Raw genomic sequence first — 14786 nt, forward strand, 5'->3', positions numbered from 1 at the left:
TTACTGGGTACTGTTATGTATTGTGACACCTTAAGGCTCTCAGAGACGACAAGCCAGAGCAAACATCCTGTAGGTGCCAGTGAGCCAAGTATACCACATAATTAAGGAGATAAACAGGAGGCAAAAGCAGCACAAAGGCAGGCTGTTAATGACAGATGTACAAACAGGTGTACACAAATCAAAGGAAAACTTTTTTTCTTTCACTCGACATTGAGAACATTAATATAGCAGCAATATGTCAGCAGATCTCATCCCAATTGTAGAGGACCAGAGACATGGAGAACCTTGGCCAATAGTTACCCAACACCTTAAAAAAAGGACACTTTTTTTTTTCTTTGATATTTTCACCCATCTTTATTTGTTGGGGGTCAGTTTATGTGTAATTGCCATGAATGTGCCGCACAGAGAATCTGTATGTGATCATTAGCCTGTTTAATGTGTTTTATAGCATAATATTTAGGTTTATGCAATTATAAAGTAGCTATGCTGTGCATGTGATCTCCATTGAATGCTGGATTTACAAAGCATGATATAATTTGTGGGTGTTTTGTTTCTGTCCTATAACATATCTTTTAGTATAGCAACATCTGTCCCTTTAATTTAATTTCTACAGAGATTTAAGTGCATTGTTCAATGATGCTGAGCTGTCTTCCTCTGTTTGTTTACCCTCCCTTATGGCTCCCTCCCCAGGGCCCACATGCGTAAAGGTTGCACACACAGACACACAGTGGTGAAGGAGGCTGGGCAGCGCAAACAGGTCCTTCTAGAACAAATGGACAACCCCAGAAAAGGGTCAAAACCACGTGACCTCCAGCAGCATCTCCAGCAACTCTTTCACCGCTACTACGAAGAAGAAAAGGAGGACGATGAGGATGACGAAGAGGAGGAGGAAGAGTAGAAGAATGTGTAACACTCTCCCCCACTCCCTGGCTCTGTCAATGCTAAAGTCCCCCCTAATCCTATGCATTAGCCACATGCAATCCCAGTGTGCACCACAGCACCTCAAAGCTACCACCGTCTTCCTGTTTAAGTCCTGGAAGATGACCTTTCGTTCATTCATTTGTTTTCTTTCCTGGCTGGTATAATGTATTCATGATTTTCTTTTCATGTTCTGATGTTGTTTTGCCTTTTTGTGACCAAAGAAAGCCTTCTGTTGTTTTCCTGATTCATTTTTATTTCCCATGTCCGAATTGATATTTTTTATTTTTGTCTTGATGCTGTGGTATAGAAACAAAGAAAACAGGTAAATACTATTCACATTAACTAACTCAGAAACCTCCTGAAGGTAAAGAACACTTTACCTGCAAAATACTGGTACTGCTCTCTGAGTAGGCACTTAGACTGAAAGACAATATCTCTCACACTGCACTGCCTCTCACAACCAGTTTCTCAGATATTCCTTACTTAAAAACTGTCTCACTCACTGTACTAGCCTCTCTGCTCTTTTGATTCATGTGGTCAAGATGTCACACAGAGAAAACCAGACTGTATCGACACTAAATCGAACTGCTGCTGCTGTGTTTTGTGTAGGCTATGTGTAATCTGTTTTTGGAATTATATATTATCTATAATCTAGACATTACTGACATCAGTAACCTAGGAATTAATAATCACTCGTGAAGTAGAGCAGGCATGACTAATCAACATTTGTCATCATGATCCCAGCTTTGTCCTCTTTGTAGTTCTATGGATTGCCCTTCTGCCTCTATTTCCCTTCTGTATGTGTCTTTCTGTCCTTGTTGTTGTTTTATTCAGTTTTAGGGGCTTTTCTCTTACATTGTTGCTGTTGACTCATACTGTAAGAATGGTGAATAAGTGAGTGAGATGGTATAGAACTATTACAAGCTGATTTTAAACTCTGTTTTCTGGAGATGTCTTAGTTTATTTTTGATTTTGAGTTTTGTTTACTAGTAAGTATAACTTATTGAATCTTTGTTTGCCATTACTGAATTAGATCATCACAGCTGTTTGAGAGTCACTTTCTCATATGACATATGTAGTAAGGTGATCAGGTGTTTCTGCTTTATTTAATTTTTTTTTACATTTTTCAGACATACAGAACAAATTCCACAATATGTGCCAGGTAATATCAGATGGTGCACAGAACAAAGAAACACAAATTGAACAAGAACAAAAAACCTCTCCCACCCTCTGCAGTCTCGAGGAAAACAAAACAAACAAACAAACAGAAATCACACCTTGCCTAGTCACTCTCCTCTAGGTCTTGTGGCGCTGAGGTCATTAGGTCTAATATTTCTGCTGCTGCGTTTTTCCATAGGTTGATAGTCGATGATTTGGCTTTGTTAATCCTTGCTGTAGAGAGCTCAAGCATAACTATGTCTAGAAAATACGCTAACCACTGTTTTATACAAAGCGTGGGGGGGGGGTGTAATTTAGAGTTGTCATTAAGTAGCAAAACAATCGGGTCAGTAGGAATTAGATATCCTATCACATCAGATATTATTGATGTTGTTTTATGCCAGAATTCATGCACCTGTTCACACTCCCAGACCATATGCAGGAACGTTCCAGTTTGTTCAGGTTGACAGAAAGTACAATGGAGTGGGAATGGCTTTCGAGACGTATTTCTTCTGAGGAGTCCAATATGTCCTATGGAATATGTTGAAGTGGATATACTGGTGATTTGGGTTCTTGGAACAGTGGAAAATATCCCAAACTGCCTCCCAATTAATTGTGATCCCCTCAGGGCTCAGCTCTCATTCCCATTTCTTTACTATTGGGGGTTCTTTATTTTAATTTTTAGACTATTAGTTTATCTTTTAAATGAGTTTTGGCAGTTGTGTGCTGTGTGTTTGTGAGTGAATGAGTCTGTGAGTGGAGTAAAAGTGTGTGCCAGTTTCTGTCAGCGAAGAAATGAAACATTTATTTTACACAAACCACATTCAAACTCCTGAATGTCAGGAGGGAGAACCTCCATGCTTTTTGTGCACATGATATGAGGTACAGTATATCGCAGCCACAGAGAAAGTTTTATTTTGGCGGGGCAGATGATAATTACAAGATAATGACACACCAGGCACACATGCAATGAGGCAGGTGGAGAGCTTAAACATACCATTATTCACAGCTCTGAGCATCGCTACTGTATGTATCTACAACATGTAATGTATTTATTTCACTATCACTGTTTACTTTGTGATTAAGAAAAGTGTAAAATGCAAACTAGTGGAAGTTCACTGTGACTGGTATGCTTTTAATTTGAAGAATCAGCATCCCTTTTCTGTGATGTGACAGTTATATACACATACAATGCATATATAAATATCTATAAGGGCATGTATTACTGTATCAAAATTCAAAAAGACAAAAACAAAATGGCTGCAGTGTCTATGGCTGATAGAGAATAAAAGTCTACAAATGTATAGTGTTGTATCTTGTTATATCGTTCATTTAATTTGTTCACTTGAACATACACTACAACACCGTCTGTGTGACCTGGTGCTACCCCCAGCTGGGCCTCAGAGGTAGTGCAACAGTGGAGGAATCTCAGCACCAGATTCAATATGGAAATATGACAGATTTAATTATACAATTGAGTAATTATGGTTACATTATGCAGTGTCACAATTTTAAAACATAAAAGACCAAACATATGGGCGCCTGGATAGTTCACCTGGTACAGCACGCGGCCATATAAAGAGGCTTAGTCCTCGACGCAGCGGCCACGGTTTCAACTCTGACCTGCAGCCCTTTGTTGCATGTCATTCCCCCTCTCTCTCCCCTTTCAAGTATAAGCTGTCCTGCGCCCAACAAATAATCTAAAAAAATAAAAGACCCAACATATTATCAATTTAATTCCAAGCCAGCGGGGTCAACTATTCCATAAGGTTGCATGTAGCACATTTATAAAGACACTCAAATCAGGTGCTTGTGACATGTCACTTAATATGACAAGACAGCAGCAATGTCAGTGGGGGGGGGGGAGACATAGATATATGCCATTTATGCACAGGCAAGGGTGAAATCCACCATTTTGATACTTGTAATTTTAGGATTAATCTCCTGCTCTGTTTTTGCCCCTACAACTAACCTGCCTTTAAATACATAATGCCTATGTTTGTATGTAGCCCTTATTTTGACATGTATGCAATCTACATTTGTCTGCACTTACCTTATTGCCACCACCAGTGGTGGAATGTATCTAAGTACATTTACTCAAGTACTGTACTTAAGTACAAATTTGAGGTACTTGTACTTTACTTGAGTCTGTTCTTTTCATGTCACTTTCTACTTCTACTCCTCTACATTTTAGAGAGAAATATTGTATTTTTTACTCCACTACATTAATCTGACAGCTTTCATTACTAGTTACTTTACAAATTATTTTTGCACACAAAGCACATGTAGTTTATAAAATATGTTTTATCATAAATTAAACTACCCAACAATATACAGGGCTACAAGTTCAGCTGAAATAATTACTGTTTTGACCATTTCCAGTTTCTAAAATGTGAGGCTTTTTCTGCATTGAGTACTTTTACGTTTAATACTTTAAGTACATTTTCCTGATTATACTTATATAATTTTACTTAAGTAACATTTTCAATGCAGGACTTTACTGTAACAGAGTATTTCCACACTGTGGTATTAGTAATTTTACTTAAGTAAAGGATCTGAATACTTCTTCCACCGCACCACAAACTTATTCAGGCCAAAGCAAGTTTAAAGGAGCTGTTTATAGCTGCTAGTGTGTGTGTGTGTGTGTGTGTGTGTGTGTGTGTGTGTGTGTGTGTGTGTGTGTGTTCTGCAGAGTGTGGGAATGGCACACATACCCAGAGTGTGGCTTGTATTTTATATATATATATATATATATATATAAATTCCTTTTGGGCTAATATAGCATGCCTGTATATCAAAAAGTGTATTAGGATAGAGCAAAGATCACAGAAATACATAAAATAATTAACAAGTCTAAGACACACGTCAGCATCTTCCATCCACATCTGCACTAGGAAAACAATGATCAACCAGCAACACAAAACAAGTTAAAACGTATTCTTTGTCACACCTTCTAGCTGATTTATTTATTTCTTAAACATGTTTAGCCATCCATTGCCGTGCTGGCAAAAGGTTCACACCATTTAAGGAGTGGTGCGTTGCATTGACATCATACGTTTCATCAAAAGAAATGTTTATCATATTTTCCCTTACAAAAGAAGAGACCAACCAATTGAAAAGAGCAAATAGTAAGGATGACGAAGACACTGGCATTGTCCTGCAGTGGTAAGGAGGCCACTTGCTGGTAAAAGCACTGATCGTCAAGGAAGACATCTCAATATGTATTACAGTCCAACTCTCATTTGACTCCACTGCTGTCTTACCATCCTCTTGCCTAACTGCAACGTTCTTCAATCCAATGCTTTTACGACGTTTCCAGATATATTAGCCCAACCATCAGGTTAACACTTAAACCTGACTAAAGGTAGAGACTACAGTGCCTTTGCTTCATCTTCATCATCTCCACCTTGTCTGTGCAATTGGTTAAGTAACACACTGGAAATGACAAGAATAAAATAGCAGAAACCCTACACACAGTCATACAATACAAATACAAACATTATGAAAAATGAGTTTGTTTACTTTTCATTTTTATACAAAACGTAAGGGGTGCTTCAGCAACCAGGAGTTTATTTTTCCTCCTCTTAGATATGAGGTTTTGATATTTACGCTGGATGTTAACCATAACTGTGTTGTTGTTTTTACAATAGTTCCATGATACTGGAGGACAATAGAAACATTTGGGACAGGACTGATGCATAACATTAACAAACGCAAACAAACAAGTTAGTGATTCACAAATCAAACAGAAGATATTATAGTTTCATATGATCTTACTTACAATTTTCCCCCATGCACTACACAATAGTCTTGAATTTCCATATATTACATATATGCTACATTCTCTTATTTCTTATTTCACTGATATAAAGGCAAACATATCTTGATGCAAAGTGTAAGCTGCTCTGCTTTTCTTCACAATTAAATTAGTAGTATAGGTTGAAATCGGACAATTCAAACAGTATGACTTAGCTCATAGCAAACATAAATGTAGCTCATAAACTGGATTTTACATAAACTCTTAATTCCTTTGATAGCAAGAATAGCAATTTCAATGTTTGTTTTTATCAACAATCACAATGTATATACATCACCAGAAACTAAAGCAAGCTCAATTTTAACATTCTAATCTTCCAAATGTTTCTGTATTGCGCACACATAAATACACATAAAAATACAGAACTAATGTTTGGGAGATGTTACAGTAGTATATTTTAAACATCTCTATTTTATATTTAAAATGCATACCAAAACATCTTAAAAAACAAACAAAAAAATGTCAATATGCTCGTTTCATAATGTCCAAATATGGTGTGCAGCCACCCGGTGGTGGTTTCGAATGATGTCCATTGATAAAATGCCATAACAGTAAAATATATTAATACTTGTATCCTGCGATGTCATGTCCTTATAGAAGGGTCGAAGGTCAGAGAGCAGTCATGGGTTGGCTATTTGGCTGCCCTACTAGATGTGCTGATTTTTTTTTTTTTTACCACATGTTGATATTCCATTAACTGCAATAAAAGAGAGATAGAGAACATACATGTGAATATATACTGACAGGTTCCACACAGCAATGACAGTGTTAACCTGACCAGTTAGACCAGTGGACTTTTTCTTCACAGGACATGTAATAGCAGGAAAGCAGGATGTACAGGTCTAATTAATAACACTAAAAGGCCCAGGCACAATAACATTGTGCATGCTGGCTCACTGGTATTACTCACTGGGAATAGTCCGTACAGACCTATTGTTGACCCACCCAGGTGTTATCAATTATTTTGCCTAATTATACCTCTTTTCAGGAATGTGTGGGTATATAAAGACTCTTGCTTACTCTCTTGTCACTCTTGTCGCAACTGTTAGGGCGGGACAACTTACACCTTTATGATTCATATACATGATCATTTTTGGTCTCAGCATAACTCCACCAAACGTTTTCCTGGTCAGTAGTCAAATTAGTTAATGTGATAGTTACAGCCAGTGTCAGTCTTGAAAATACTCAAAGCTCTTAAATGCTCCATCTTTGCAGCTGACTGTTGCTAAACTCCACCAAACAGCAATTGGAGAATCATAGCTTAGCAACTGTAACAAGGCAGAAATGCCTTTCAATGGCAAAAGCATGATATCATGTATGCAGCCATCAAGTGCATTTTATTTAAATTTATTTATTAGGGCTTTTTATCCTTTATGTAGAACAGCTGAAGAGAGACAGTAAAATGGGGAGAGAGAGGCGGGACGACATGCAGCAAAGGGCCTCAGGTCAGATTTTAACCTGGGCCGCTGGCAAGGACTGAGCTTACATGGGGCGCGTGCTCTACCAGGTGAGCTAGAGGCCTCCCCATCAAGTGCATATTTAAGACCCTTTTAAAGGTTGTCTTTTTAAAAAGTCAAGTGGAAACACTAAAAACTGTTTTTGTCTTTCCAGCCAACAACCAAGTTTTATTATATTGCTAGCGTTAGTTGAGTAGCCACAAAATCTGCACATGACAGATTTTTTTTGTCAACAAAAGCTAATTGTGAACTGTATTATATGTCATGATAGAATGGAAAGCTTAGAAACCTGTCAATTCCCTTTTGGTTAGCTACACCAGGCTGAAAAGCGCATGTAACCACGCCCAACAGTGATGTCACAATGTACTGACCACACCCTGGAGCATACCTGCAACACTGTAGCAAGGTGAGAAGTTTAATCACTGGATGTCAGCAAAAACAAGATTTTTAGCTGCTGTTTAGTTTCCCTTTAAAGGTGCAGTAAGCGATGCTGGGCAAAGATTGTTGATATTTGAACTCAACTGCCAAACAATTACAACCCCTCCTTCAGAAGCTCCGCCCCTCAGATTCACAGACAGATAGCTACAACACATTCACATGCTGTCTCCCCCCCTCGCCCCCTACCTTCAACTGTCACCGCCTGTTGCTGATTGGCTGGAATAGTGTTTTGTGGCTCGTGCACTGCTTTCTGTTTGTTTTCCATTTACACAGCCAGGACTGTGTATTAACACAGATTTTTTTCAGCGCACACAGAAAATATAGTGCTAGGTGACTGTGAGGAGATATTCGCTACACAAAAAGTGTATTGGATTATCATCACTTACTATACCTTTAATCAAGGTTTCTGTGTTTCTTACTGTCTCTTACTGTGAGGGGATGCTGGGCGAGCCCGAACGGTGGAAGTGGATGTTCTGCCACTTGCCGTCGCGGCGGTGCCACACACGGGTCTCCTCAGACTGCATGGTGCGGGGCATGCCGCTGGTATCCATGTACTGGGTCAGTCGAATATAGGCAATACACGCTGCATTTTCCCCAATTAGGTGCACATGTGGGTTCAAGAGGATGGTGTGCACTGGCTTGTTCCCTTTGGACAGGGCTGGAAGGGAGACAAAATGGCTGATTACAGAAAATGTCACTTAGTAACATATTAAATAAATATAATGGATATCATCCTGTCATTTGGGTTTACGAAATTCTAAAACAGCTGCATGATTGTTCAAAAACAAAACCCTGACCCCATCTTAGAAGGAATACTAACTGAAAACAAGAGTTACTAAAAGTCTCCATATGTTGATGCTGGATAGTGGACAAGCACAGGCTTGCCAAGTGATTGAGGTTTCTAGGACATATCTGGTTTATCTGAACTATTTTTACCATGACTGAGGACATTCTGCCATTTATAGCAGTCATTATTCATTAGTGATTTTTTTGCTCCAAGGTTAGTCCATAACTGCAGTAATGTCCTTGTAGTGTACCAGCAAACATGAACTGTAAACTGACGACTAAATATTGATATACAACAAACAATTTACCCCATACCCGCTAATGCACCATTGACACTCGCTTACATACACACAACATGCTCAATAAAACTTTCAGTGTGTTGGGGATCTTCCTTATTTTCAAAATATTTATATCAATATATTTTTTGCATTCTATATTGTTTAAACCCTACTAATTGGAAGCAATGAAACAGATTCCTATAAAGATGGTTAGGTATTTTGTCTTTCTCTCTTTTGTCTTGCAGTGTTAACGGTTTGCCAGGACATTAAATTCAGCAAACAAGTTCTATCCACTGGCAATTAAACAGGAAGTTTTCCTCATGGTGCTTCAGAGCATACAACTGATGCATTAGATCATACAACACATCATGCAAATGTAAGCAAGCATGTTTATAAATCTCTCTTGTTTAAGACTCCAGCATCTAGTTTGGGTGCAGAGCCAGCTGGCTACTTGCACCTTTTGGAGCAACCCCAGACCCCTGGCTATTACACATTTCAACTTCTCTGAACAACAGTAGCATGAGAAAACATCGTGACAAATTCCTTCTTAACTGAACAATTCTGTTGGTTGTCTAATTAGATATTTTATTTATCTATTTAGCAAAATGTGACAGTTTCAGGCCACATACAGCTGCCCTGATGATGCTGCTAAAAAAAAAGTCATGATTAATGTTTACCATTCTCAAAGTAAAACCGATGGAAGTCATGTCCTTCCACCAGGTTGCCCAGGGCCTCAGGCTCAAAGGAAGTTAGACCAGGATCACAAATCTTCCTGTTACACCAAAAAGAATAGAGAATCAGCAAAGGACATCAGCAATTTAATCATCAGCCATTTTGATCCTACTGTACAAATTCAGAGAGAAAAAAACTTACGCATAGGACTCAAAGTCTCCATTGTTGATAGACTCAATCAACTGCTCAGTGACTTTGATAATTTCCTGTTTGCGAGCTACAACACAACATCACAGAACATCATCAACTACACAAACCGATGTAAAAATGGCTAGCTGTTACTGTGTTTCAGACAAATCTGATTTCAAATCAGCTTCAAATGGGTTCTAGTCTACGAATTAGCAAGATTTCAAAGTTATTAGAAATGGAAGGCACTCAAAAAAATGTTTTTGTTATTTTATATCTGAGTAACAAAACAACAAGAAAGCCTCCCATGACCAATAATGATATCAGGCAGGAAAATGCAAGATGACATGATTCCTTTCACCAACAAAGCTCAAAATGAACAAAGACAAACCAATGCTCAGATGCAAGTATTTGCTACAAAAGTAGTTTTAACTAAGTAATGCTGACAATTACCTTTATTGTTATTGGTGCAGGCTGGGGGATATTAAAACAATTACTTAATTTGTGCAACAAAAAGACATGTTAGTAGTAAAAGACAAATATAAATCAGTATTTCACCGCCATTGCTTTCACAGCCATAAGCTACAACACTGTGTGTGTACATGATTGTGTATGTGAGTCAGCTTTTTACTGTGTGAGACTTAATGTTTGGTTAAGTCAGAACAGAGGACGTATAGAGAAGTGAGAAGAGCATCTGTGTATACAAGACACAAATATACAGCAGAAGAGCATCTTCTTACAATTGAAATACAGAAGAATAAATCGGATGGAACAAGCAGATATTTAGGGGCCAAAAACAGGTTTTATTTCACTGGAGAAAGGATAGTCAGTGCATTAAATGGACAAAAATTCTCACACCATATACTGTATCAAACACCCACTTATCTAAGCCGAGGAAATTATTTTGTTCATCAGGAACACAGGATTTAAGACACTTTACAAGGAGAGATCACTTTCCTTCACTAATGACTGGGTAACAGGAGGGGAACAAAACAGACCGTCAATCTGACTTACTCTGAACTGAGGAGGTGGGAGTCTGTCTTGAGTCAGACATCTGTGAGGAACGGCTCTTAGAGCTCAAGATACCACTCACTAAGCTGCCCAGACGAACGGCTGTCAGCGGTTGCATGGACGGGTGTGTGATTGGGTGTCACGTGTTTGGTATGGGATGTAACAAAGATAAGGGCATACATATGTATTTATGTATGTATGAGCAAAGGCAGGATAAGAAAATTTATATTTTCAACAAAACATAAGAAGGGGAAGAAAAAAGTAGAAAAGAGAGACATTTAGTTATAATGAAAGCATAAAAAGGTATGCAAAAAAAACCTGAAGAAGCAAATGCTTTTTCCTCAGACATAAGATGGGAGAAACTTAAGGATGCACGTGAGGGCAGGACAGATAAAGAACAGGGCGGACAGCATTTTGCAAGAGGAGTTGACAGCTAAAGGGGGGGGGAGGTTGCAGGTGTTAACTTGCTGTGCATTTTAACTGTGTTGCAAAACAGAATGAGAAAAAAACCTATAAAGGAATGAACAGTCTGATTTGGAAGGACCGACTGTTACCTGTTACTGTAACCTCACAGCGTGGGTGAGTAGATAAATGAGACAAAAACACAAATGTCCCTACCTTTTACATCCTCATCCTCAATGGTGGTGTTGGCACTCTCAATGGACTCCTGGAGAATGACAACCTACACAGTTTGTATATGTAATGCGTGCATCGATAATGATATAGTACAATGTATGTTTGTAATATCAATGAGTGTTAAAATAAATTTTTTAAATGCTCCTGCCAACTAAGTACTATGGGGGCATTTTTTTTATTGCAATACAGCTGACAGAAAAAAAGAGACAAGGAAGGAGGGATGACATGCAACAAAAGTCCCCAGCTGGGTTTAAATCAGATTACATGGTAAGGGGCTTAAACCACTAGGCCACCAGGAACAGTTGATTATATAACAGTACAAGATATCGGCTTTTTAGAGTTGGTCGAGGGAGATGCTACTGCTATTAATTGAAATTGAAATAAATGAAAAGGCCTAAAGTACGGGAGCAAACAGCTTTGATATCATGCAACTAACAGTGAAAATGGTAGTTTTATTGTAATACCTTATTTCCATCCACGGGGTTGTGGATCACAGTTGTCTGTGGTTCCTAAAGAAAACAAATGAGAGAACTTGTGGGAAGAAATAACTATAGAAGGACAGAACATATATGAGTGCACAGAAACTGTAGAAGGAAATGTGTTTGTGTGTTCAGATATTGAATCTATCTATCTATCTATCTATATATATATTTATTTATTTATCTATCTATTTTATCACAATGCATCTGACATCAAATGAAAAATAAACCCTTCTTCAATTGTCTGTGCCCACTTGTTTTTCTTTCTTCATGCTTTTATCTCTTTCCGACTTGACATTGCTCAATGTCTTGTTGTTCGTGTCTTTCCATTCTCTCATCAGCTACAATGGCCTGCCTTGGTAATCAGACGTCTGGGCTTTTGTGGAATCGATCCTGATGACCAGCTTAGTCCTTCTAATCACTCACCCCGATTACACTAATATCAGCAGCCTGTGAGTGTGTGTGTGTGTGTGTGTGTGTGTGTATGTGTGTGTGTGTGTGTGTGTGTGTGTGTGTGTGTGTACATGATGATGGAGAGAGAAAGGGATTAGAGAAAGAGAGAGAAAGATGTCTGTGTTTATGCGTAATCATCTTGATAGCAAATGGGGGAACAGAAAGCCTTTGACATCATGCAGAGCAACAGCCATGTGCCCTGACGTAGACAGCCAGTCAGCAGACACCATGCACAAGCCAATGAGTGACAGCCAAATCACTTGGGAATGTAGCATTATCATGAGCCTAAGGAGGTGACATCCTCACATGCCAGCCATGCACAGAAAAACTTCTCTATATGAGCAGCAAACCCAAAATAACACACCCTTGCTACTTTTACAATCAAATGCAAATATGATAGCACTGAAGTACATGCATGGTGTAGGTGTGTAAAGAAGGAGAGAGGAGGGGGTGGGGGGGGTGAGGTTCTCCCTATCTACAGATTTAAAACTACACTAGTCAAAGACCAAACCAAACGTGTGTAAATGCTTATTGTTTCAGCAGCATTAACAATATACAGATCCAGCAAATCCAAACTGGCCAAGTTATGTATGCTCCATGCATGCTCTGCTACTGTATATGAAGAAATGAACACATCATTCTCAATTATGATTTTTGTTTATGGTTAGCTGTCTCAAATATGCTAGAGCTGGGACATGCTTTTACACACAATTTCATTCAGGGATAGCCTAAAGTTGATCTGTTTCACCCATTTTCTTTAGTCTTATATATCTGGTTAATAATTTAAATCTTATCAAGCAAAGGCTGAGATCAAACATTATATGCTCTGAACCCGTGTAAAAGGGTGAACCTGTTCCTCCTCCACAGTGGATGTGAGTTGGGGAGGTGTTAAAGGTTTTGTGGATGAAGGTGTGGGTGTCGAAGAAGTTGTGTGCTTATACCAGCGCAGGGGCAGGGCCAGTGTCTTTAGGACTGGTCACTGTGTTGGCTTTGTTGTTGACCTGCAGGGGGCAGTGTAGAGGGGATATGACTCACACACTCTTTTCAGACACACGTTTGTACACATACACTCTGGCTACGGTCCATTCCAATAAGAGATCTTTCCAACTCATGTGTCCCAAAGATGTGATGTTACATTGTTACCAAACAAGACCTTGTGGTATATTGACATTCTATAACTTTCTATACACTTTGACTTAAGTTCTTGGTATAAGGAGATGCATGAACTTTACTACACTGAGAACATCTGGAAATTGTTAACATGAGTAGAGGTCCCCCCAAGACAGAAGAGACCTTTTTTGGAGTTGTGCCAGATAACAGGCATTGATTGGTCAGTTATCTGGTCCAATGGTATACTTACAAAATCACGTCCTATGCTAATACAATGCATTGAGATATAAGCTGTGTGCACACAAAGAAAAGGCAGAGCGGCAAATTTTGAGGTTTGGGTTGGTCATTCTCCAAGCTCTCTGCAGGAGTTTGTAAAATTGATGCTGAATCTCTGATTGTAATAAACCTTTTATTATCAAGATCAGTGTCGGTGAATTCCTCTCCATACAGCATCACAGCATTACTATCAAAGACACCACAACCTCTTCATGAATTCTGTGTATTTTATAAAGTATTGAGAAAAGCTCCACTTTAGACAGAAGCAGAAGCACAAGAGGCCAGTAAAAGTAAAACTAGGCTGTGGTGAAGATAGGGAAATATGATCAGAAGTAGTCAAAGGGAAACTGCTTATGTTTGCAAGACCAAATTTCTTCATCGTTAGCATGTTTTGATTGAATTGTAAACTGCTAGACCTAGGAGAATACAAAGGAAGCTGTTAGATATAACATGGGGGAAATCAGGAGAGAGGACAGCAGTTTAAATGTGTTTTGACCACCCACCCTGTCCGATAAGATAGTATCAGGTAAGAAAAAAAGTATTTGATGGTTGACCAATGATAAAATAGGAAACTAAGCCAACAGACCCTCCACCAACTTTAAACTTTTCTATCCATATGGATGTAGATACTTGTCCAACTATCTATTGAAGGAACTGTGAGATCAAGCTAAGAAATAACAACCATTGCCCACCACTGCTTGGAGTGACTGTCCCTGAATGATGATTTTGTTAGGTGCACAATGCATAACAATTATACAGAATTATCTCCTCAGACACTGAACGTTCCAGCACACAAATGCAAATAACAACGCATTTACTTCATTGTCCAAAGCAACTCACCTTAACGCCATCTGCCTTCTTGTTGAGCAAACTCTTGGCTGCTGTAGAAAGGAAAACAAGAGACAACACTTCAGCATGAAAGTTCACAAACAGAGTCCTGAGCCTGAGGCTACACTAACATGCAGCAAGCATCAGTCAACTGTGCTTATCTTCAAACTCCAGGTGCAAAATCCATAATGCAATGCAACAGATGCGTAGAATGGTATCTTTGTTTATGCAATGTTGTTCTCCGACTACATACTAATTCACATGTGAAGGGCTGAAGGGT

At 38.8% G+C, this 14786-nt stretch overlaps 2 protein-coding genes and 1 long non-coding RNA gene across 37 annotated transcripts in view; 2 read left to right on the forward strand and 1 right to left on the reverse strand.

The window, feature by feature from the left end:
- Positions 1-2031, forward strand: part of ank2a (ankyrin 2a, neuronal) — a 76432-nt gene extending 74401 nt beyond the window's left edge. For all 16 annotated transcript variants that reach the window (XM_036000289.1, XM_036000290.1, XM_036000291.1 and 13 more), the window contains one exon: positions 691-2031. In XM_036000289.1, coding sequence (XP_035856182.1) covers positions 691-898 — 208 coding nt within the window. In that variant the 3' untranslated portion in view covers positions 899-2031. The remainder of the gene's footprint in view (positions 1-690) is intronic.
- Positions 2032-2476: 445 nt separating this feature from the next.
- On the forward strand, positions 2477-3383 carry LOC116040541. Its single transcript, XR_004102706.2, has 2 exons — positions 2477-2840; positions 2873-3383. It is a non-coding gene; the product is annotated as an uncharacterized LOC116040541 (long non-coding RNA).
- Positions 3384-5020: 1637 nt separating this feature from the next.
- The window catches only part of camk2d2 (calcium/calmodulin-dependent protein kinase (CaM kinase) II delta 2), a 41919-nt gene continuing 32153 nt past the window's right edge, over positions 5021-14786 (reverse strand). Inside the window, exons 13-23 of one of the 20 annotated variants that reach the window (XR_004897053.1) lie at positions 14519-14559; positions 13234-13293; positions 11825-11869; positions 11343-11391; positions 10728-10826; positions 10167-10187; positions 9729-9804; positions 9533-9627; positions 8221-8449; positions 5999-6593; positions 5021-5931 (exon numbers count right to left, since the gene is read on the reverse strand). Coding sequence is in view for 19 of the 20 variants with exons in the window: in XM_031285983.2 (XP_031141843.1) it covers positions 6590-6593; positions 8221-8449; positions 9533-9627; positions 9729-9804; positions 10167-10187; positions 10728-10826; positions 11343-11391; positions 11825-11869; positions 13234-13293; positions 14519-14559 (719 nt within the window). In the remaining variant the exon portion in view is untranslated. Of the gene's footprint in view, positions 6594-8210; positions 8450-9532; positions 9628-9728; positions 9805-10166; positions 10188-10727; positions 10827-11342; positions 11392-11824; positions 11870-13233; positions 13294-14518; positions 14560-14786 lie in introns of all 20 variants that reach the window. The other 19 variants (XM_031285983.2, XM_031285984.2, XM_031285985.2 and 16 more) reach the window with 19 other exon arrangements.

This window comes from Sander lucioperca, chromosome 4 (assembly GCF_008315115.2).
Source record: "Sander lucioperca isolate FBNREF2018 chromosome 4, SLUC_FBN_1.2, whole genome shotgun sequence".
NCBI classification, from domain to species: domain Eukaryota; kingdom Metazoa; phylum Chordata; class Actinopteri; order Perciformes; family Percidae; genus Sander; species Sander lucioperca.